This window comes from Python bivittatus, unplaced genomic scaffold (assembly GCF_059951505.1).
Source record: "Python bivittatus isolate LINGU-HERP-01145 unplaced genomic scaffold, Pbiv_v1 ctg000690_np1212, whole genome shotgun sequence".
Taxonomy (NCBI): domain Eukaryota; kingdom Metazoa; phylum Chordata; class Lepidosauria; order Squamata; family Pythonidae; genus Python; species Python bivittatus.
In genome coordinates this window covers 11,515,190-11,537,068 of record NW_028277096.1, presented here as the reverse complement: position 1 = coordinate 11,537,068, position 21,879 = coordinate 11,515,190, and the positions used below count along the sequence as shown (strand labels likewise).

Genomic DNA, 21,879 nt, shown 5'->3' with positions numbered 1-21,879 from the left:
CTGAGGATTCTGGGTATTGTCTGGGAAAGAGCACTGGCTTAAGTTGGGGGCTAGGCAGGCTTGCAGCTTTTCATTGAATGGAGAGTAAATGCGCTGCAGGATAGGTAGATGGGGTGAGCTGCTTGTTCAGAGAAACCTGCCTGACATTATTGACGTTCTCGTCAGAGTCCTCAGTAAAAGAAGAGTTTCCTGGACCAATCTGAAAAACTCTCTGCCTGTGTGCATCCATATGTGTGGAAGATAGATGGATACACACCAAGAATCTTCAAACACACAGAAAGAGATTGCACATTGTGCTAAGCCATGGATTGTTTCAAAACGGTCTGCTGAATCAACTGCCACTGGCTAGGTTTGCACAAATAAAATAAGCCAAAAACACCCCCCCCCCGAACCAATCAACATAATAACTTAACTTGTGAGCCAGGCTGCAGAAAGTCTACCGTTAGAAATAACAGTCACCCTATCCACTGATTAAAAGTGTATATGTGTGTGGAGGGGAAGAGTGGTTTACACTGCAAGTGGGCTAACACCCCCAGTCTCCTCAGTGGATTGTGGACCAAGTGGGCAGTGAGGCTACAGTGAGCAATGGACCAAGCAGCCAAGTACAAAGCCTTCCTCAGTGGCTAACAAGGGAAGACTGTAGAAGGGCCTGGCCAGTTGCTCTATATAGAGTAAATCTTCAGCCAATTATTCTGACTGGGTGATGTACTTGTGCAATTTAAGGGATGGAATCAGGAAATATACATCTACAGAACAGGTGCTCCCTTGTTAACTATAGTTCTCTTGTTCTAGGCATAGGATAGCCTCCCACCATCCAATGAACTCAAGATGCATTGGGACTACAACTCATAGAACCGCTAGTCAACAGCTAAAGACCACCAGGATTGGGAGACACATCTTTTCAGAAAGACACAAAGAAAACCCCCAAATGGTACCCCATTCTCCAAAATCTCCTGGCCCTCAGTCAGAAAACATAGCATCAGGCAAGCTGCCAGGACTTTGTACATTCACTCTGTATGACAGAAATCTCCAATGGCAGAACGGCAGTCGTTTTTCACAGTGGTGAAAGAAATAGGGGTTTGTAATCTTGATACAGCAATTTTACTGCTGGCGAAGAATGGGGGTAGATCTACCCATAGAAAGTAGAGCTCAGCCATACCAGGCCTAGATGGTAATCAAACTGGTAAGACCAACATTGGGGTAACTAATGGCACCCTTATTTGTAAAGTATGGATTTTTGAGAAATATTGGCCACCCTGGTTTTCTCAATTATAGCCTCTTCCTTCAGATTGAGAAGAGAAACGATCAAGAGAACCAGAATATTATTAAAGTGCCAAATTAATAAAATCTCAAGAAACTTCCTGAATTGAATGTGCAGCTGTGGGCCGAGCAGTACCATCTTCATTTGATCTAACTGGCTTCAACTCTGCAAAGACTATTTGTTGCAACAAACCACATGTTCTTGAGTAGGCTTTTCCCTTGGGGACGAATAAAACAGTACCACTCTGCAGGAAGTACGGCCCACCTTGAAGGGAAGGGGTAAATCTGAATTTGTAATTTGTTTGCTAAAATCCAAGCATATCTGGATGGGAAAGCACATGAAAGACAAGTAAGAGTATATATTTTTTTCAAGGCACTTAAATATTGCTTATTAGGGCAAATGGCAGAACCCCAAGTGCTAGGCTGCCCTGTGTCACATTAGTGATATGTCTCCATGATTTATGGAGAGGAGGCACCCAAGGATGGTGATCGTATGAAATTGAGGGAGGTCTTAACTACAATGGCTGACTGAACCGAACACACTGGAAGGTATTTAGGAGGAAGACCATAAACCAGAACAGGATATTGCTCCATTGTGTAAAGAAATATACAGACACCGGAAGGCAAGAAACAATTCCTGTGCTTGCTGAAAAGCTAAAGCCTAACGGAAGTGAAGAAAGGCAAGAGTTTTTAAACGTGGTCCGAAAATGAAGAGCTGCTTCCAGTTTTGGAAAGGAAGTGGGAATTTCTCATCTTATGTGGAAGGCAGGCCTTTAGTTTGAAGCCACATCACATGTTCTAATTGAGTGTGCGGGGACCCAATGGGCAGCAGCTATCATACGAACTTTCTAAGCCAATCTTCCAGAAAGAAAGGTCATGCCGAAGCCAGAAAGAAACACCCTCAGCAGCAGGCCTTAAGTTCTCAAGGTGCTCTAAAGCAGCATTTCTCAACCTGGGCAACCTGAAGATGGGTGGACTTCGACTCCCAGAATTCCCCAGCCAGCCATGCTGGCTGGGGAATTCTGGGAGTCGAAGTCCACCCATCTTCAAGTTGCCCAGGTTGAGAAATGCTGCTCTAAAGGGAAAGTGTCACTGTCCCGTTGCTGATTCTCAAACCAACACTGCCCCTAACCTTGCCTTTATTTTTGTAGATTTGCACCCTCAGGTCGTCATGGAATGAAATAAGAGCTCTTTGTGCATCTTAAACATAAAATTTCATACCCCCCAAATAGCCAGGAAACCATAAAATTAATAGCAAGAAGTGGAAAAAGCAAACCTGCCTTCCAGCCTCCTAGAGCTTTTGTTCTGGACCATGAAAAGGCATTTTTTGTTGTTGTTGCTGTTAAAGCTACTGAACTCTTAATTTTGTGAAGACTTGAAATAAGTGCTGCTGTTGCATATTGAAGACATGGTAAAAACCTAATTTCATTTTTTTAAATAAAGAAAAAAAAATATGCAGGGAAGGTGATTTCACATTTTACAGTACCCTCCCCTCCCCAAAACAGACTTAGTGACCAATTAATACAACTACATTGAGGTGTAATATTGGGAATATATCTTTAAGTCAGAATATCTCTTCCCCACCCCCTCCCCCAATATCATAAAGTAAATATTAATTAGAACATAAGTCATGAATGCACCATTAAAGTGTCATCAAAAGATGTTGACCTAAGAAGTTTTCCATGATACACAATACGGTCCAAAAAAAAAAAAAAAATCTGTCAATAATATACAGTTTGACAACTACATCTTGTAAATTAAACCCAATACTGCCGGCAGTCTATCCCTCTAAAGAATATTTGCCCCTTTTGTCCTTTCCTAGTAATCAGATAATAAAATACAGCACCTATAAATAAGCCAAAAAAAAATTATATTTTTATATATATATATATATATATATATATATATATATATATATATAAAATAAAATAAAATAAAATAAAATAAAAAATCGAAGTCATCTATTGTTAGTTTTAAAGATATGGCAATAAAGGAGTCTAAATCAGCAAATTTGTAGAAGCCATAACTGATAAAACAGCTTATTGAAAAAAGGTGGCAGTAATGCACTCTATGCGTGCACAAGTACGTAAGAAAATACCAACGTATAAAATTGCACACATGCACACACACACACGCACACTCATTCCTCCATACACCTCTATGCTCACACATATACACATAGACAACAGGAGGAGCTAGAGACAATTTGGAAAATCGATTCTGTACGTTGATCGGCCTTGTGGCTGTCATAAAATAACAGGAACAGTTGAAATTTGGGAGAAGAGCAACAGTTTCCGTGTCCACTTTGGTTAGCAATTCTGTAGTTTAACATTATGATAATCAAGGGCTATGTACTTTTCCTCCAGACCCACCCTCTTTCAGTACAGAAATATATATAAAATCTCCCCCCACAATTAAAAGTTATAGAAACCAGTACTTGCCATGGGACCATAGGTAATCATTAAATCGTTGCTTAAGGGTGCTCAAAAGAGGCTGAAACAGTTGCTGTTATTCTCCATGGTAGGTGAGACCAGAATAGCACAAGGGCTGATGAAGTGCCACCGCCAAATCAGATTGTACTAAAGGAGCCTGCCCCAGTGTACTATTGTCCTACCAAACGTTGCCAGCTAGAAATGATGGAAACTCATCTTGTTGGGTAAGGCTGTTCTAATGGCTTCTCACTGTACCACCACACCCTTTTTGAAACTGATGCCAGGTGAACACTTCCATCTTTCTTGCCAACCAATTCCTCCCCCCCTCAAAAAACCCCCAAAAAACACCACATGGTATTTTGTGTAGCCATATTATCATTATGCCACCCACCTGATTGCCTGGGGTGCGTTAAGGACTGCTTCCAGGCGCCCATGTAATTTTTTTTTCCTTTCAAAAAGCTGGTGGTTCTTTTCTTATAGGTCACAAATGATTAATGTAGCATGTGCAATCAGGTGGGCTGAGGACTAGTAACTTGTATGGACTTGTTGGCAAGGCTGGCATAATGCAATTCAATCTGAACCGATCAAGTACATCCCTCTTCCAAGCTGTCTCCCACACCTCCCAGAATGAGGTCTGATCCGCGTGCTCTGTGGTTAGAGGTTAAAAAGCAGATTATAAAATACCTAGATTTCAGAATTTTTCTTCTTTTTTCTGTCCTGATTTGGCCTAAAATGGAGTGTATTAAACAAATTCCAGCCGACAAAGAGACTAGAATCAGTTAAAGCTATGAAACAATGTGCACTACAAGTCAATTTTCTATTCCACTTTACAAGAAAAACACTGAAGTCAGCTACCACAAATTAAGATGTTTTCCTGATGTGTCTTTTTTTTTTTTTGTCTGTTTAAAAAATACATGGAGTAAATGCGTTTTTTAAACCCCAAGTTTCAAACAATACTCTTTCTTGAAAATATTTAGGAATTCAAACTAGTGTGTTTAGAGTCGGGTTGACTGTGCAATCTCTTAGTGGCAACTGAAGAGCTACAAAACAACTTTTTTTTTTTAATCTCAAAAAATCTCCCCTCCCATCTTTTTGTTTTCCTGGTTAAAGAAGATAATAGTGTATTATTATCACTCTGTTTAGCCATTAGATGGCTGATAAAAAGCCCCCCTTTTAAATATGTGGGTTTAATTTTTTTTTTCTTGTTTGTATATATATATATTTGTTTTAAAGCCCACACCAAAGAGGAGGGCAGAAGGCAAAAGCTGTATGAGTTTTTTTTTTCTTCCCCAGAAACTGTGGAAATCACTTTAGGGCAATTAATAGAAACACTTCAGGGTACAAAAAGCTGGACACGTTTCAGTTTTCTTCCTTGAAAACACAAACATAGAACTGGGCTTAAACACTCCTTTTGTTCTCTATATGCACCTTGGCCTATGGCATTTTTTGCCCCGTGGCCTGCAGGGCGGTAAGTGCGGGACACAATAGAAACCAACAGAGGTCCAAGTTTTAACTTCCCCAGCTCCGTGGAGCGGGGTGAGCTTAATCTCAAAACTCCCATTCAACGGGCTCCTCTCGACTTGCAGCCTTCTCCAAACGGTGGATTATACTGTTCAAATTTGCTGCCTTCTTTTTCCTCAAGGTGTTGTCCCGTGTGTTCTTGGAGCACGCTGCCTCAGAAAAGCTGAACAAGCTCTTGAGTGAGTTGGATTTCTGAGAGCTGGTGGCTAGCGTGGAACTGGTACTTGGCACAATGGGAACTTTCTCCACACTTTCTCCCCTGGGCTTGCAGGAGCTCTGCCCCGCAAGGACTGAGGTAGAGGCATCTTCTTCTGGAGCACAGTTGGGCCTGGTCTCCAGAGTTTCTCCTGAATGTTGAGAGCTCAGTGGAGAACCCTGACGCGGTGCTTTGAGCCTTCCCTCGTCATCTGTGTCTTCCAGGCTCTCCATTCCCAACTGGAATGTCTCCGTTTTCTCCGAAGATCCGGCGTCTCGCAGTGCCTCTTCCCCTGCTTCGAAAGCTGACGCTGCTCGCCCTCCCTGAGACTTCATGGTTGCATTGCTGTACTCATCTGCTTCCAGGCTGCCTTGTTTTGTGTCGGGTGGGCCTTCTGTGTCCACCCCATCACAACTATCTCCTTCAGAGCTGTGAACTGCCCGGCTGCTTCTAGCTGAAGGAGAGTCACTCGACCCAGCCTGGCTCTGGCCTCCAGCTTGGATTTCTTCAATAAACAGCTCTCGACGAATACGTGACCTAAAAGAAGAAACATGCGAGAAAGGAGGGTCACCGCTGGTTGCAGTTGAGGTGATACAATAGTTGCACCTAGCACTTCCTCCAGGGAAATCAAATGGGTGTATCTTGGACAATTCCATGATCATTACAGAGGTTGCTTAGGCTGAGAGGAAGACGGGCAACCTTTCTGGCTGAGGGTGCCACTAGGCTTTTGGAGTAAAGTCAGGACAAAAGCTAAATTGGAATTAATTTGAACTGAATTTATTTATTACAGTTAATATCATAACTTCTCCATATATTTAGTAACTCCCTGATTCTGTCACATTAAAAGTTACAGTTTAATAGAGACTGCATGCAACCTTGAGGACAACAAGGTTGTACATCCTGGAGTTAAGAGACTGTATTAAGCAAGCTTAGAGATTCATGCCTCAGTGTAGAGTCTGAAATAAAATTTCACTAAAGAAACTTTAATTAAAATCATACAGATCATTACAGAGCAATGTTGTCATTCTCCTTGGAATATCCAGTGTACGATGCTATAAGGCTCTGAAAAATTCAGCATCCTATTCCACATTCCAGGAGTAGAAAGGAAATGCTTCAGACTAGCTTAAGAGAGCAGACAGAGCAGAAGTAAGAGCCAGTATATTCACTGCCTCTCTTGGAATACTGTCTGCCTTTCTTCTACCACATCATTCCTCCCCTTTTTCCACTGTCTATTATTGGAAAACGTGTCTGGAAGATAGGTTGGCGGCAGAGAGAGATTTTCTGAGATCAGTTTTTCCCTTCCAAAGTCCAATCTTGCCCTCTTTCTGATCCCAAAAGGAGACTTCCAAATTGTCCTATCATCTTGGGGAGAGCTTCCCAGATACCTGAGTCCTACAGCCTAAGTCAGCGTAAGTTGAGATTTAAATTGCATTTTCTCATATGCAATATATGGCATATGAGGAAGAAAAACCCAATCTTATTCAAAGAGCAAACTTTCTTTTAACGATTTCAGCTGCCATGCAGTGAGTTAGAAAGGGATTTTTCTTTCTAACTCAGGAGGACATGCCTCTCACTATTTGTAGGTTTTATAAGTATGCTTTTTAAAACAAAGCCTTATACAGCTATTTAACAGTGAAGTCCTATTATGTACTTGAGGCTTTTTGATCAAAATGGTCTATTCACTACAGATAGTCCTCAACTTATGACGGCAATTGGGACCAGAATTTCCATTGCTAGATGATGCGGTTGTAAAGTGTGCCTGCAGTCCCAGTTGCTGTCATTAACTGAATTCCACAGCTGTTAGGGAGGCAACTTCCTGCTGGTTTCCCACAACCAAAGTCAGCAGGAAGTTACAAGTCCCAGGCCTGCAGGCAGGTAAGTGGTTGCTGCTGGGTGGGGGAGAGAGCAAGGGGGTGTGCGGAGTTGTGGGGGAGGGTTGGGGAAAGTGCAAGGGGGTACACAAGAGGTGGTGTGTGGGTTGGGGAGAGCGCACGAGGGTGTGCGAGAAGTGCTGCATGGGTTGGGGTTGGTGTGTGAGTGGCCAGTGTGCCACGAGCGCAGAGGGGCTAGGGGAGGGTGCACACATGGGGGAGACTTACCCCAGTGACTTGCAACCTTTCCTGCTGGTTTCCCCATTGACTTTCTGGGTAAGCCAGCAGGGAAGGTTGCAAATGGTGATCACATTTGCGGGGCGCATGACAACTGGTCGTAAGTGCAAATGGGTTGCCAAGCACCCAGATCATAATCATGTGACCACGGGGATGCTGGGATGGCTAGAGCTCCAAGGACCAGTCATAGCCACCATTTGTTCAGCACCACTGTAACTTGGAATGGTCGCTGATCGAATGGTCATAGGTCGAGGACTACCTGTACACGGCTTCTGTTAGATATAGACCAAGCTACACAGCCTTGTAATTTGATAATTTAAAATAACACATTCACTTCTTCTCAAAGGAAAAAAAGTGTGTCCCTTAACATAGGGGCATTGTCTTTTTGTCAAGGTGGACATGGCATGCCACAAAACTTTCATTTTCTAGAAGGTAGACACTGAGGATGCTCTCCTTCTCCCACTGCAGCTGATCTTTCTCTTTTTCCTGGAAAGGTGGGCAGACTTACAAACAAAGCACTAGGCTGCAACTACATATTTGATTTTTTTTTTAGAAAAAGAATGCTTAGAACCCCAAAGCATTTCTGTAAATAAATATGTTAGAAACTGGTGCTTTGCTTTGCAGTGTGCTACGTTCCTATTTAACTTTCTTCTGGGTTAAAATGATGTTTTATTTTTCTTAAAAGTCAGGAGCATTGAGCAGCCTGGCAGGAAGGTACACTAGTGGCCACAAGCATGAGACTGAAAACTCAGCTGTAGCAAAGCGACTCCCATTCCAAGGGGCTTTTTTCGAGGAAAAGGACAAAAAGGTTGCTGGTTCTGCACTAAAACAGAAAACTGGAAAAACTCGGAGCTACCTACCTATAATTGTGGAACCAATTAATGACGGTGCTGGTCTTCAAGTTGAGCTGTGTGGCAAGTTCCTCAATAGTTTTTGGTGATGGGTATGGCTTTTGCTGATAGGCTCGTTTCAGAGCTTCTTTCTCTTCTGGAGCCAAGACAACCCGTGGCTTCTTGAGCTGATGCTGTGGTTGTGGACTGGCCCCCTGACTGTAATCTATTCCAGTGGATGATGATTCTGAAGGCTGGCTGTCACTGACTGAGCTGTGCCGCCGTTTCATGTATGCTGGAAAACAAAGGAAGCCATGCTGTTGGTCAGAGACAAAAGCAGCGAATGGGGAAAGCTGGTCCTTAGTGAAAAGAAGGTTTTGTAAGCCTATGAGGCATCTGAAGTCTGCTTAAAACTGGTTTATTTAGCCAGATCACATCTATTGAGATGTGTTTCATGCACCAGATGTTTCTAGCCATCCTGTAAGGTATTGTGTGGAATCTGAAATGTGCTCAGAAGCTGATAACCAGGATCATATCTCACAGATCAAATCAGAGTGGGTAGAAGATCAGTATCTCCTGGAAGATCTTTGGGTGAATAGCAAAAGACAGCTGCCCCCTAACAGTTTAACATTTGCAGCGATACTCTCTTTCCGCATTTAAGTATTGAAACAATGTTTGGCTTCATCAACCTGTACGAAGGGTTGTGATCTTCTGCCTACTTCTGGCTTAGTCCACAGGAGGCCAGGCAGGTTGGCCTAAGGCAATTAATCTCCTTCAAAGCTAGGCAAGTTGACTATGTATTGTGTGAGTTACAAATCTAACTTATCTGAAAAACATCTGATTGAAGGAAAATGCTTTAAGAAAAGGGGTGCTTTCTATACTGGAATTCCAGTCTGAGAGAGCCAACTGGTCATCTGGCATGCCTCAAGAGAAATCAGGATATACCAGCCCCCATGAAAGCCCTTGTAACTGAGCCAGATTTGTCTACCTACTGCTTCTGTTCCCTGATTGATGCTTCAGCTTGCAATCCTTTGTGCCCCTGGCTTTGCATCTGCTTCTACCTTTCAGTCCTCTTTTGTTACTTTGGAACTCAGCGCTCAGCCTGATTTAGACTTTGGATGGCTCCTGGACCTTTGCCTGAGGATTCAGATGCCTGATCTGCAGCCCATCTCAGACCGCATTTATTGGTCCTGCAGCTAGCCCAAGGTCCCATCTATCCTACCTGAGATGTTGGAGGCCATATTGGAGGATTTCTGCTGGCAAAGCATCTATTTCTTTGTTATAGCTCCTCCTGTAAACATGAGTATCCTTGAACTGCCATTTCTGCCAACCATAAGCAAGCTACCTCCTTTCTCTAGAGAGAACGCAGGGGACCCTGCTTTTCATTTGTATTTACTGTTAAAGACTGCAAAGCCCTTGAAACTTCATTTTACAGCAGCAATTATGTCCTGTATAACTATGCCCCAGGTAATTTAATATTATTAAATTAATTAATAAGTTAAATCAAATAATTTAAATAATAAAGCTTAACTTTAGTAAAGATGACTACAAACCCTGCACATATATCACACACAAAAATGGGGCTACCCTTGAAGACCACCCAGAAGCTTCAACTGGTCCAGAATGAAGTGGTGGGGGCAGTGAAGTCACTGCTTCACAAGCGACACTGGTTGCTGGTATGCTTTTAGGTGCATTTCAAGGTGATGGCTATCACCTATAGAGCTCTAGATGGCACAGGTTATTTGAGAGACTTCCTATCTCCCACTGTTTCTGCCTGTCTGGTAAGAGCTGGCAGAGTTAGCACTCTCCAGTCCTTTTGATTAAACAATGTCATCCTTTGGGACCCAAGAAGCATGCATTCTCTGTCACGCCACCTGCTCTTTGGAACGAGATCCTCCCTACAGATTTGTATGGCTCCCACCCTGATGGCATTCTGGAAGGCCTTGAAAACCTGGCTGTTCTTCCAGGCCTTGGAACAGAGTAGATGTGATCTGCTTGCTGGATGGGCTTTTTTTGGATTTAGTGTGTGCTTTTTAGACTGATGTTGTTTTTCTGTATTTCATCTTATACATTATATTTGGTATATTGTTTTTTTTTTAATTGTGAGCCGCATAGAATTGTGTTGGAGTCAGACGATGTCTAAATCTAATTAAATAAATAAATTTGGGTGCCCTTCATTTTTGTGTAAAATGCAAACAGGACTGTGAAAAGGGAGGACCAAAGATAATATAACACATGAATTATCTTGATTATGTTCTCATTGCTCAAATCTAAGGTCCTGAAAGACTGGGAATCAGGAAAAGTGAATCCAAGTTCTAATAGCAATGGGAGTGTTTACAAAGAATAAGGATTTGAAAAACACATGCTTATGACCTGCACTGGGAATTCATGATTCTAACATAGGGACTAAGAATTAGGAAAAAGTGTCTGAATCAGTTCAAGCCATGCAGAAAACCTGACGAAAGAGGGAAGGAAACACCTTAGCACATCATGAATGTTGGGCTATAGATTTCTAGGATTACAGAAAATTAGGATGACTCTTTCTGCTAGATCTGAGGACTTTAGATCTGGAAATGCATTGTTTCAGAGACAACTTTATTAGATACAGTATTGCCCTGAGACTACATTTGGCAGAATGCAACATGAAATTGTTAAGTTGTCTTATGCCTTTGATACAAGAAGCTAGAGGCCTCCTTGGCTGACCAATGTCCTAATTCGTTTAATATGTATGCTATATGAAGGCATGTCTGAGTAAGATGTAACCCCCAGGGCCATCTCACCAGTGTTACTGTAACAGAGAAGGGTGTCAAGCCAGTCCACATATTGGCCCCACTCTTATTCAACTTCCATATTAAGTCCATGGTGGGCTACCTGCACAACATGGATGTTCATTCCCCAAAACTTGCTGGAAGGCACATTTCTGTTCTACTCTATGCAGACAATGCAGCAATACTTTTAAGAACACCTGTTGGCCTTAAGAGCACGAGGGCACTAGCACAGTACTGCAAGGAAGACTGGCTAGGACTCAATTATCAGAAAACTAAAGTCATGGCATTTGCCAAAAGGCCCAATAGCCACTCCTGAAGCTTAGATGGCCATAAGATAAAGTAGGCCTCCTGTTTCAAGTACCTGTGGTAGTTCTTCATTCTGCCAGTAGTAGAAAAGCCCATGGGGACCACATTACTGAAAATGCACGGAATTCATCTGACTTTAAATAAGACAAGAGGTGGCCACTACATACCCACAGATCTCAAATTATTTGAAATGAAGTTGTTAACTTCTCGATGGTGCTCAGCTCAACCCCTTCTCCAATTTTGTGCTGTTAGGACTTGTACAGTCCACATTTCTAAGAGCAGCTCTTTAAGGCCCTAATGCTACCTTGAGACTGAAGACAAGCTTTATGAAAGTAGTGGCTGGAGTGTGGGTGACCCTATTCAATTATTGGCTTAGAGTATTCTTCTTTCCCCTTGGCCTTGTCCCATTAATCAGGAGCAATGATTTTCAATTCACATGTGAAGAGGCAATGGCAACTAATATGTCATCCTTGGGTTTCCCTCCAGGTGTCCTACTTAGCATGGGGATGATCAGATCAAAGCACTTATTAAACAACTTATAACGGACACAGAGCACCAGTTTCTTGCCAGTGAATCCAACTTTCTTGCCAGTGAATCCAACAGATGCTCTGCCTCCCCCATGGCATACTTAACTAAACTCAAAGTACCTAATCACAGAAGGGCTCTACTCTGGCATGATGTCATGCCCTCTCCTCAGCTGTCCTAGAAGACAGATACAGGAAAATTCTGTACTTGGAGTGACAGTGCCCTCGTGACTCTGGACACATAAAAAACAAGACAGCATGTGCTTCTCTAGTGGCTGTACTACAGAGACATTGACACTAGGCTCATCTTACCATTACAATTTTACACCACCTTGTTTCTTTCAGATACTAACTCTACTACAACACACAATGTGGCCAGATTCTGGGCATCAGTGCTCAACATTCATTGGATGAATTGTGCTTGGGGCTCAACTTTATAAACTAGATTTAATGCTTACCTAGTTTGCCATATTAGGGTGCTTTGTCACTTAATAGATATAATTTTCCACATACTAATGTTTTATGCTCCCCCACATCCATCTAATGCTCCTATATCTTTTTAAATTCTCGCTTTTTATATATACTTTTAGTTTATAATTTATTCTTCTTTTATATCTTCTAGCTTTTTATAATTCTAGATTTTACACACACACATGCAACACCTACCTGGATCTTTTATGCTTCTTTTTAATGACTGTACCCCCCCCCCCGCCCCATATGCTGGTCTATGACTGTAATAAAGATTTGACTGATTGGTTTTTGGTGAACCAGGAGATGTATTCCCCACTACCGATTCTTCTGCTTGTTAAATATTTTGAACAAGTTGTTTGAAGAGTTATCAGCATTTAGGATCACAAGAGGGCGCTTGGAGCCTGTGGAATTTCTGAGTCTGCCATCCTGAATTTAAAGTTGGAGATGCCTGCTTTGATGACTTACAAGAAGGGTTGGAAACGTACACCCCTGTAGCTGTTATTAATTTCCAGTAGTGTTAGCCGGGGGTGGGGGGAGTGGGAGGTTTCTATTTCAGAAATATATAGAAGTCCACAGGTTCTCCATCCCTGCAATTCAGCAATTAACGTTCACAAAATGTGACATGGGCTTCCTTGGAAGGATTGAAGCTTCTCCTAGAGATCACACAGATTGGGTCAGCTTTACACAGGGTCCTTGTCCTACAATCTGTGTACGTGGTGAAATCGTTTTTGAAAACTTTATGAGCATCTATTACAACCTGCCCCAATCTAATATCCTCCTGATATTAGAGACATGATAAATGTGGAAAATGATAAAAGTCAGTTTTTCTCCTGGTCTAATAGGCTCTTCTATGGAAATGAAATGTTACTAAAGAAGACAATAAAAGACAACATTTCAGATATGATGGTCAGATATTTTAAGAGGGGACTGAACTAATTCAAAGACAATTAGGTTATTGGTGGCTATTAGTCTTGATGGTTGTTTGTTCTCCCCTGAATCAGAAGCAACATTGGGCAGAGGCCAATCTGGTGACTGGGGCTACATCTTGCTAGGTTATCTGGGACTCATTTTGGCCTGTGAAATCTGAGTAAGTGGATAGGGTGCTCTCTCCGATATGTTAGTAGCTGTTTGTGGGACACATCCATGCCTCCTTGGCTCCTATGTGGGAGTGGGGGTAACTGGTACATGACGAACTGGATCCAGGAGGTTACCAGTGCTTATTCTGGGAAGAAGTTGTGCCTGTATCCTTAAAAGAGGCTGTGGTGCACCATTCCTTAAGAGCCTCTCTATCTATTCTTGACAACCACCTGGTCTCTAATCTCTCCTTTTTAGGAAGAGGAAAACTTCCTGGAAGACTACAGAGTACCATAGAGGAAGCAAATCATCTGGTCCATTTTCAGTCAGGGTTCAAGGCCTGGACATAGGACAGAGATGACATTAGTTTTATTTATTTATTTGAATTTATTAGCCACCCAACTCCAAAGGACTCTTGTTGATGACCTTTGTCAGGATTTGGCTAGAGGTAGTGTGCCATTCATGGTCTTCTGAGACCTCTCGGCAATCTTCAGGACCACTGAACATTTCTCCTTCTGCATTGCCTATGAGGGTTGGGAACTGAAAGGGCTGTTTTACAGTGTTTCTGCTCCTTCCTTAACAAGCAGTTCCAGCTGGTAGTGGAAGAGAGACTGGCTCAATGATTGCCTTGTAGGTGCTGCAGGGTTCAGCTCTTTTCCTCCTGCTGTTTAATATCTACATAAACTCACTGTGAGAGTTCTTTCATTAGTCTGGGGTACAATATCATTTGAATGTTGATCATATCCAATTATGTATCACTACTCCAGTCTGCATAGGATATGCTGTTGATGTCTCAGTATCTGAAGGCTATTGGGTGTGGATGGGACAAAGCAGGTTGAAGATAAGACATAGCAAGATGGAGTTATTGTTTCTACATCAAGGCTGTCAAACTATTTCAACACTACTTCTTAATATGTGGTACTGCCTCGGAAGAATCATGTAAGTAACCTGGACTGATGGCTACTGCTGCATGGGCAGGTGGTGGCCATAGCCACCAGGTAGAGGGGTTCTTTCTCCAGTTCTGGCTGGTGTACCATTTGCAGCCCTACCTAGAACAGGAGGAGATTGTGATAGTGACTCACACTCTCATCACTATGTACTTGGATTATTGCATGTGTTCTACATGGGGTTGCCATTAAAACCATTCTGAACCGGCTAGATCAGAATGCAGTGGCCTACTTGTTGCCTTAAGCACTTTACACCAGTGGTTCAGGCCCTGCAGTGGCTTGCTATTGGCTTCTACGTGCAATTCAAATGGTAGCTTTTGTCTATAAAACCCTACAGAGGTTGGTTCTGAGATATCTACAGGACCATCTTCTCCAACTGGAATTGAAATATCCACTTCGTGCAGCCTGGGATAAACTGTTTGCAATTCTCCAGTTTGAGAAGACAGTTAAGGCTTGCAAGCATGGCTTTTTTAGTGGCCAACCCTAGGTTGTGGAACCGCCTCCTAATGGATCCCATATAACTAGCTTTCTGGAAGCTGCTAAAAACCAAATTGTTTCAGAAGGCTTACGGTGATTGAGATGACACCTGCAAATTATAGTTTATTTTTTTATTTAATTATTGGAGTTATATCCCATCTTTTGCTCAGTAGCTTGAAGTGGTGTATAATTATGACTTATTTAATGTATTTACCATGCATGTTTTTATATTCTGCAATTGTATATATTCGTTGTAAAAAGTCTAGCTGATTGCAGTAGGCACACACTTAACAAATAAACAAACATTTATTTATTTATTGGATTTATAACCACCATTTACTCCGGAGTTCCTGAGTTCTGTGATATAGAGGTTTGCTTTTTCAGCTATTCTTTCTTTCCAACTTTTTGTCTTGGAGAATTCTTAGATAAAATGGGACGACCAACTGAGTTTAGATGTTTCTACTATATCATTGGCTGGTGGGGTTAGTTTAATCTCATGCACAAATATGTGTGCTTTTGACTAAATATAACCTTCCTGGGTCATATTAACCACTTCCTTCCAAACACACTAATCTTTTCACTAATCTGTTAAACATTTTATTAATTCATTTATTTGGATATCTAAGGCAACCCAACTGAACAGCAACTATGGGTGGCCCACAAGCTGTGGAAACTCCATGACCCAAAAGGTTATGCTCTTGACCAGTAATATTTGAAACATAGTGAAAAAATTTTTCAATAAAGTGAGAGTCCTCCTGGGCTGGACATCAATCCCCTCCCTTCTCCTGTAGAAGTGACAGAAGTTACCTTTCTTCTCCATGCGCTTCATGTCCATCAGCTTCTCCACGTTGTTTGGGTCATTGAGCCACAGCTGCATGCGCACAAATGGCTCCCGGCCCTTCAAGCTCAGTTTGTGCCAGGGCTTTGGGCGAGCAAGTAGGTCTGAGACTGAGCCTTGTGTCAGCCCCAGGATTGTCTCCCCAAACAAACGTTGACCTGCAAAGAAATACAAATGTCAAGTTATTTGTATCAAGGAAAAAACCCAAGATAAAGAGAAACAAGATTTTTAAGAATCTGCACACAAGAGATGAAGGAAGAACAATACACTTGAAGACCAGAAGACAGTTTGGTTGTTTGGGCTTTTCTTAAAAAGAGGGACACAACCCCCTTTTTAAGAAACAGCAAACAATTTATATGGAGATGCCTAATTCCTTTGGCCACTAGAGAGCTACTTGACTATCTATACTGAAGAGGAAGACTGATCACAGCTTTAGATGCTCTTCATATAAAAGGCCCAGAATTTGGCAGACAAATTCATCACAGAGTGGGGTTATAATAAAATGCTTCTGTTTTATGTAGTAACTATGAAAAAAAATTAGCTTGCTCCTTAGGTCATGATACAAGGAAAGCCATGACTCAGAAGCTCTTATTCTTTGAAAAATCATTTCAGATGCTGAGTCAGTTCTACAACACATGAAACAAAGAACAGACATTCCAGCAAAGGGTATCTGAATGGCAAGTATCTTGCAATAACAAAGAATGTCAGAGCTATACCTCAAACAGGTATTCATCAAAATAGGTGGTGAGCCCAAACTTTTCTACTTTTGCTATCAGCATTCCAAATCCAGGTGTATAGTATTTGAATTTCTGTACAATGAGAACCAGTCTGGTGTAGTGGTTAAGATACCAGGCTAGAGACTGGGAGACTGTGAGTTCTAGTCTTGCCTTAGGTACAAAGCCAGCTGGGTGACCCTGGGCCAGTCACTCTCTCTCAACTCTAGGAAGGAGGCAATGGCAAGCCACATCTGAAATCTTGCCAAGGAACTGCAGGGATATGTCCAGGCAGTCACCAGGAGTCAAGACTGTCTTGAAGGCCCAAAAAACCAAACCAAACCAAACCAAACCCCACAATGACCTAGCATTAGACAGATACTCTCATACCATTTTTTCCTGAACTGTACTCTTTCTTATGTGATAAAGTCAAATGATGACTGATGCTTTTCATTAAAGAGAGTTTATAAAGTGATCTCATGAATGCAGACATGCAGATAATAGTAAAAAAAAAAAAAAAAAGTGGGTTAGGATAGCACTGTACCGCAATCCAAATCAGCTATGATTAAAATCAGAATTAATGAGATGTTTTAAAGACTCCAGCAATGAAGTGGGATATAAATCCTAGTGGGAATTTTAAAAAAAATCCTTTTGATTCTGGAGTTCTTGAAGTGATTTATAGAAAATGAAGTTGAGGGAAGAAATGTATAATGCCTTTTGAGGGTAGAAAGGCCTGCTCCCAAGGATTTATGCCAGGGTGATATAGTTGTTAAGAGCTGGATTAGGACTAGGGAGACCCAGATTTTAGCCCTGGAAGCTCCTGGGGTGTCATGGGGCCAGCCACTCTCTCTCTCAACCCAATCTCCCTCAAAAGGTTGTTATGCTATGTTTGCTGCCTTGAATGAAAGAAAGGTGGGATATAAATCTAGTAAGTAGATAAAAACATTCTGAGATTTCATATTGCCTGCCAATCACAGGAGCTGATGCAGCACACATGTTGTGCCCAAAGCAGGGCATCTCTTCACACAATCCCAACCAATCGATCATGGTTAAGACAGCCGCAAGACTTCAAGGCTGCAGCTTCAAACCCACCAGTCCAAATGAATTACACCCAAATGCAAGCCCATAAGCAAATGTAAAAGAATGGCCCTCCCTCCAATTTCCACGAACGTCTAATTATCTGGATAATTTTGTCCTTCCCCCAGGGTTGCAGTTTTCATGGGCAAAATGACAGGATTGATTCTCCCAGCTGTGCGCACTTCCTGCTGTTCAAGGTTGAGGACCTTACAATGGAGATAATGGAAACAAAGACTAGCAGCAGACTGAAACAATTTCCAACCTGTATTTCCCTAGTCAGCTCTTGCCATTCAGCACAGCAGATGCTCAAACCGTACTGTGGTCAGGCTCCATAAGAGTGCCATTCCATTAAGCTAATCGAAACCATTCAAACAATGATCCTGGCATACCCCTGCCCCCTGCTCAGCCGCTGGCACGCCAGAGCCTTCTGGAGGGCAAGCAAATAACAACAGCTGTGAGTGTTTTTAAACTCCAAGAGCAAGTGAACTTTAGCCATCAGGGATGGAAAGTTTTCAGTAATTTTATTGATCTTGGCCTTCACAGAAACCTTCTTAATGAATGATGCTGCTTTAAGTCTAATGCTCAGTTCACACAATACCTGAACCTGTGGAAACTTAAAAGACTACTCCTCCCTGCAATTTGATGTTAATTATACAAATTGTGAAGGTTCCTAATTCCAGGCTTTCTAGGATGCTCTGGTTTATCTTTGCAGCAGTGCCTGAGAGGACAAGTATGAAAACACATCTGTCTCCCCTGTTCTCCTTCCATCCCATAAATGACATTTGTGCAGCAACTTTTTTTGCAATAGGAAATAATTTCCTTGGGCTGATTTTATTTTAGCAACCATTGTCTTACTGGAAACATGTACTGGATACCACATAGCCATCTTGCCCAACCCACCATCCTCCAGATATGCTGAGACTATAATTGGATAGGCATTCTGGAAGCCCAACCCATCTGCCAAGATGGCAAAGGCAATGGAATCTACTCACCAAAGCTCCATTAGAATAACAGAAGCACAGAACTGAAAGAGCCAGTTTGGTGCAGTGGTTAAAGGCACCAGGCTGGAAACCAGGAGACTGTGGGTTCGAGTCTTTTGACCCAAAGCCAGCTGGCTGACCTAAGGCCAGTCACTCTCTCTCAGCCCTACAAAGGAGGCAATGGTAAACCACTTCCAAAATTATTGCCAAGAAAGCTTCATGATTTGTCCACGTAGTTGCAAGGAGTCAAGACTGACTTGAGGGCACAGACACAAAACAAACTCTGGAAGGTCCTCTTTAAGCCAGCAAGCCCAACCCCCTGCTGCCTGCAGAAATCCAAATCAAACCATCTCAAATAAGTGACTGTCCAGCCTCTGCTTGAACACATTCAGGAAAGAGGAATCCACCACCATTGGCTCCACTTACTTATCTGTCATATTTTTAATACTATTTCCTATGAAAACCCATCTCAAAGCAGGTTCCAAGCTGTTATGGTGTTACATGCCAAAAGCCAACTCCTGAACCTGGCTCAAAGGCTGATGGGTAGCTGGGGTGGTCACTTCAGTAGCAAAATAACATGTGCATGATTGATGCCCAGCCCAGCAAGATGGCTGTCACACTCTACACCACTAATACAATAATCAAAAGCCTTTCCTGCTACTGGATCCCTGCAACTAGCACCCTGCTTCTCCATCTGTAGTCTCTCTCTAGCCATCATGGCCTATAGCTGAAAACTGCCTCCCCACACCCCCTACAGTTTCCTTTAACTGACTATGGCCCTTGATTTTAAAAGAGATCCTTACCTGGTGATTCATTGGTTGGTTTCAATATTTTATATTGAAATTATATTTATATTTATGTATTTAGCAATTTACTTATTATTTAATCATTAATTAATTTATATTGAATAAAATATTCTATTTGTTATTGGCTCCTATTGTTTAACAGAGGCTTTTTTAGTTTCTTGTTTAAAAAGCTGTACTGCATAGTTGATTGTCATACTGACTTGTTTATCTGTTGTGGATGGGGGAATGCTTTAAAAACATTCAAAAATCTATTAATTAATAAAGAGAGGCATATCAGCAAATTGATACATTAAGTACTATTTATTGTTAGAAGAAGCCATGATGATTCAAGAACTGGTCTGCTGCCAACATAATATGTTTTGAAGAGCTGCTCTCCCTTAACCTTTTACTTGGAGGCCCTTTCATCAATGGGGTTTCCCATCCTTGGACATGCAGCAAAGGGGTTTTCATTGGAGGCTTTCCAACAGTCTCCATGGGGACTGATGCCCTCTCAGACATTTTTTTTCCACCTGGCAGAGACTTTTCCATTTTGCTAATCTTTTTGACTTTAGATAAACTGCTCCTTCTGGCTGATGCTGCTTTTACAGAGGTAGTTTTTTAAAAGATGTACTGCATTTTGATGTATTCAGCCTTGTTCTTGGACTGAACTCTTTATGTCTGAGTTAAACTTACAATGATATATTGAACAGAAAAGTGGGGGATTGGGGTTATATCAAATATTCCCATTTCAAATGCATTCACTTTCATTTCCAATTCAAGCCCAATGAGCCCACATCTGTCTGCAGAAATGCATGACAGCAGTTTCTGAGCTTTCTAAGCAACCTTTCCTTAACAAACATGTTGAACTATTCTTGGATAAAAAGGTCTCTGTACAAAGAAGAGGAGGGGTGGGGGGTGGGGAGAAGAAACTTTCTATTTGTCCTATGGAGCTCACAGTATTTTTTCTTCTACATCTGAGCAGTGGAACAAATACAGATGAAAAGCTGGGAATTCAGTGGAGTTTTCTCTAGCTGTAACTGAAGCAAGGAGGAGGAAATTTGTCTCAGTGAAGGAAAACAAGAGCTGTGGCAAGAGGCTTCTAACCTAGGCTTTGAATTTAAGCAGGGGAATTACATCTCAGTATGCTAGATTACTATTGTTAATAAAAGAGATGCTGGATATCTATAAATGTAGTTGAGAACTTGAAACCCCCCCCACCTCAAATTTCATGAAAAAATAGGACCTGGATGTGATTATTTCACCTTGGTAACTGCTTGTGTTCAGTCATCCACACACACACACACACAATTCAAAGAGACAATTATTAGCAACATCTATAGATCTGAAAATTGCTTTTGATCCCACTAGCAGTGAGCTTTTATGGCCGCAGTTATCTAAAACTATCTATGTCTTCTATTTTTATCTTGTCAGAGCACTTTATTCTAACATGGAGGTCAGCAACACAGTTTCTGAAGATGCCAGCATGCCCACCAGTTCATACTTTGGCAATCACTATGCAATTTTCTTTTCATGCAAGTGATATTTCCACTGACCTGCATAAGGGAAAAAAACCCTTCCTCCTCGGACCTATCACTTCAGGAGACCTTCTAGAAGAGGCCTTTAGTTCTCCCTCCAGCTGATCCTCAAAAGGGGATTTCCCCCCCCCCTTGAATTTAAGCTGATGGAAAATTTCTCTATGGACTTGCATTGCAAAAGGGCGACTTCCTTGGCCAGAAAGTGGCAGAAGGGAGGATGGAAATGCATCTCCTTCCAAGACTCCATTGCTGCTAAAAGTTATGAGTTGTTAACACTGGAACTACTTAGTCCATTTGCTATAGGATACTTATTAAAAAAAAAAACATGAAATGTACTCTACAATTTTGAGAAGAAATGGAGAGTGTTATTAGCCAATCTGTGCACCAGACTTTATAAAACAATTATACTACAGAAGTTCGACTATTACTATAATTTTTTTTTTTGTATTTTTAATAGCCACGTGTACACTCTTGAAACCAATATCACAGCCTTTTATACTTAGGACTGAATTTGGCTTGCTTGGATTTATTCATCATCTTCACTACTTTTTGTAGATCTACCAAAATATTAGTAATATATTTGCTATGTTTTCCAATTAACGTTCTTGACTTAGAGTTAAAACAATAACTGGCATGATCCTAAACAGAGAAATTGGGAACTGATATGTGTACAGAATGGCATAGAAATTTGTGAATTATTACACTTATTTTAGGGGTGCAATAATAATAATAATAATAATAATAATAATAATAATAATAATAATGAGGAGGAGGAGGAGGAGGAGGAGGAGGAGGAGGAGGAGGAAAAGGAACTGAGTAGCATCACTAATCCTTCGTGTACGAAGGCATCTCATCTTGAGCAGACTCATTGGTCCACTAGCTCTGCGGCGGGCAATGTCTGCTAGGGATTCAGGGAAATTGCAGCAGCCTTTTCTATCACTGGCAGCCTTTGATGTGGAACCTCTGCGATTATTTAATATATTACCTTCTGCAGGGATCTCAGCAGTGGCCCAATTTGTACTATGCAAACAGCAATG

The 21,879-nt window shown here is 41.7% G+C and overlaps 1 protein-coding gene across 2 annotated transcripts in view; it reads right to left on the bottom strand.

Annotated features, from left to right (window-relative positions):
- CUX1 (cut like homeobox 1) overlaps window positions 1-21,879 on the bottom strand; it is a 317,286-nt gene that overhangs the window by 39,121 nt on the left and 256,286 nt on the right. The window contains exons 22-24 of one of the 2 annotated variants that reach the window (XM_007421772.4): window positions 15,722-15,910; window positions 8,378-8,642; window positions 3,226-5,946 (exon numbers count right to left, since the gene is read on the bottom strand). The exons of the other annotated variant lie outside the window; for it this stretch is intronic. Of the exons in view, the coding sequence (XP_007421834.1) occupies window positions 5,241-5,946; window positions 8,378-8,642; window positions 15,722-15,910 (1,160 nt within the window). The 3' untranslated portion in view covers window positions 3,226-5,240. Of the gene's footprint in view, window positions 1-3,225; window positions 5,947-8,377; window positions 8,643-15,721; window positions 15,911-21,879 lie in introns of those variants that run through there. 2 annotated transcript variants of the gene reach the window in all.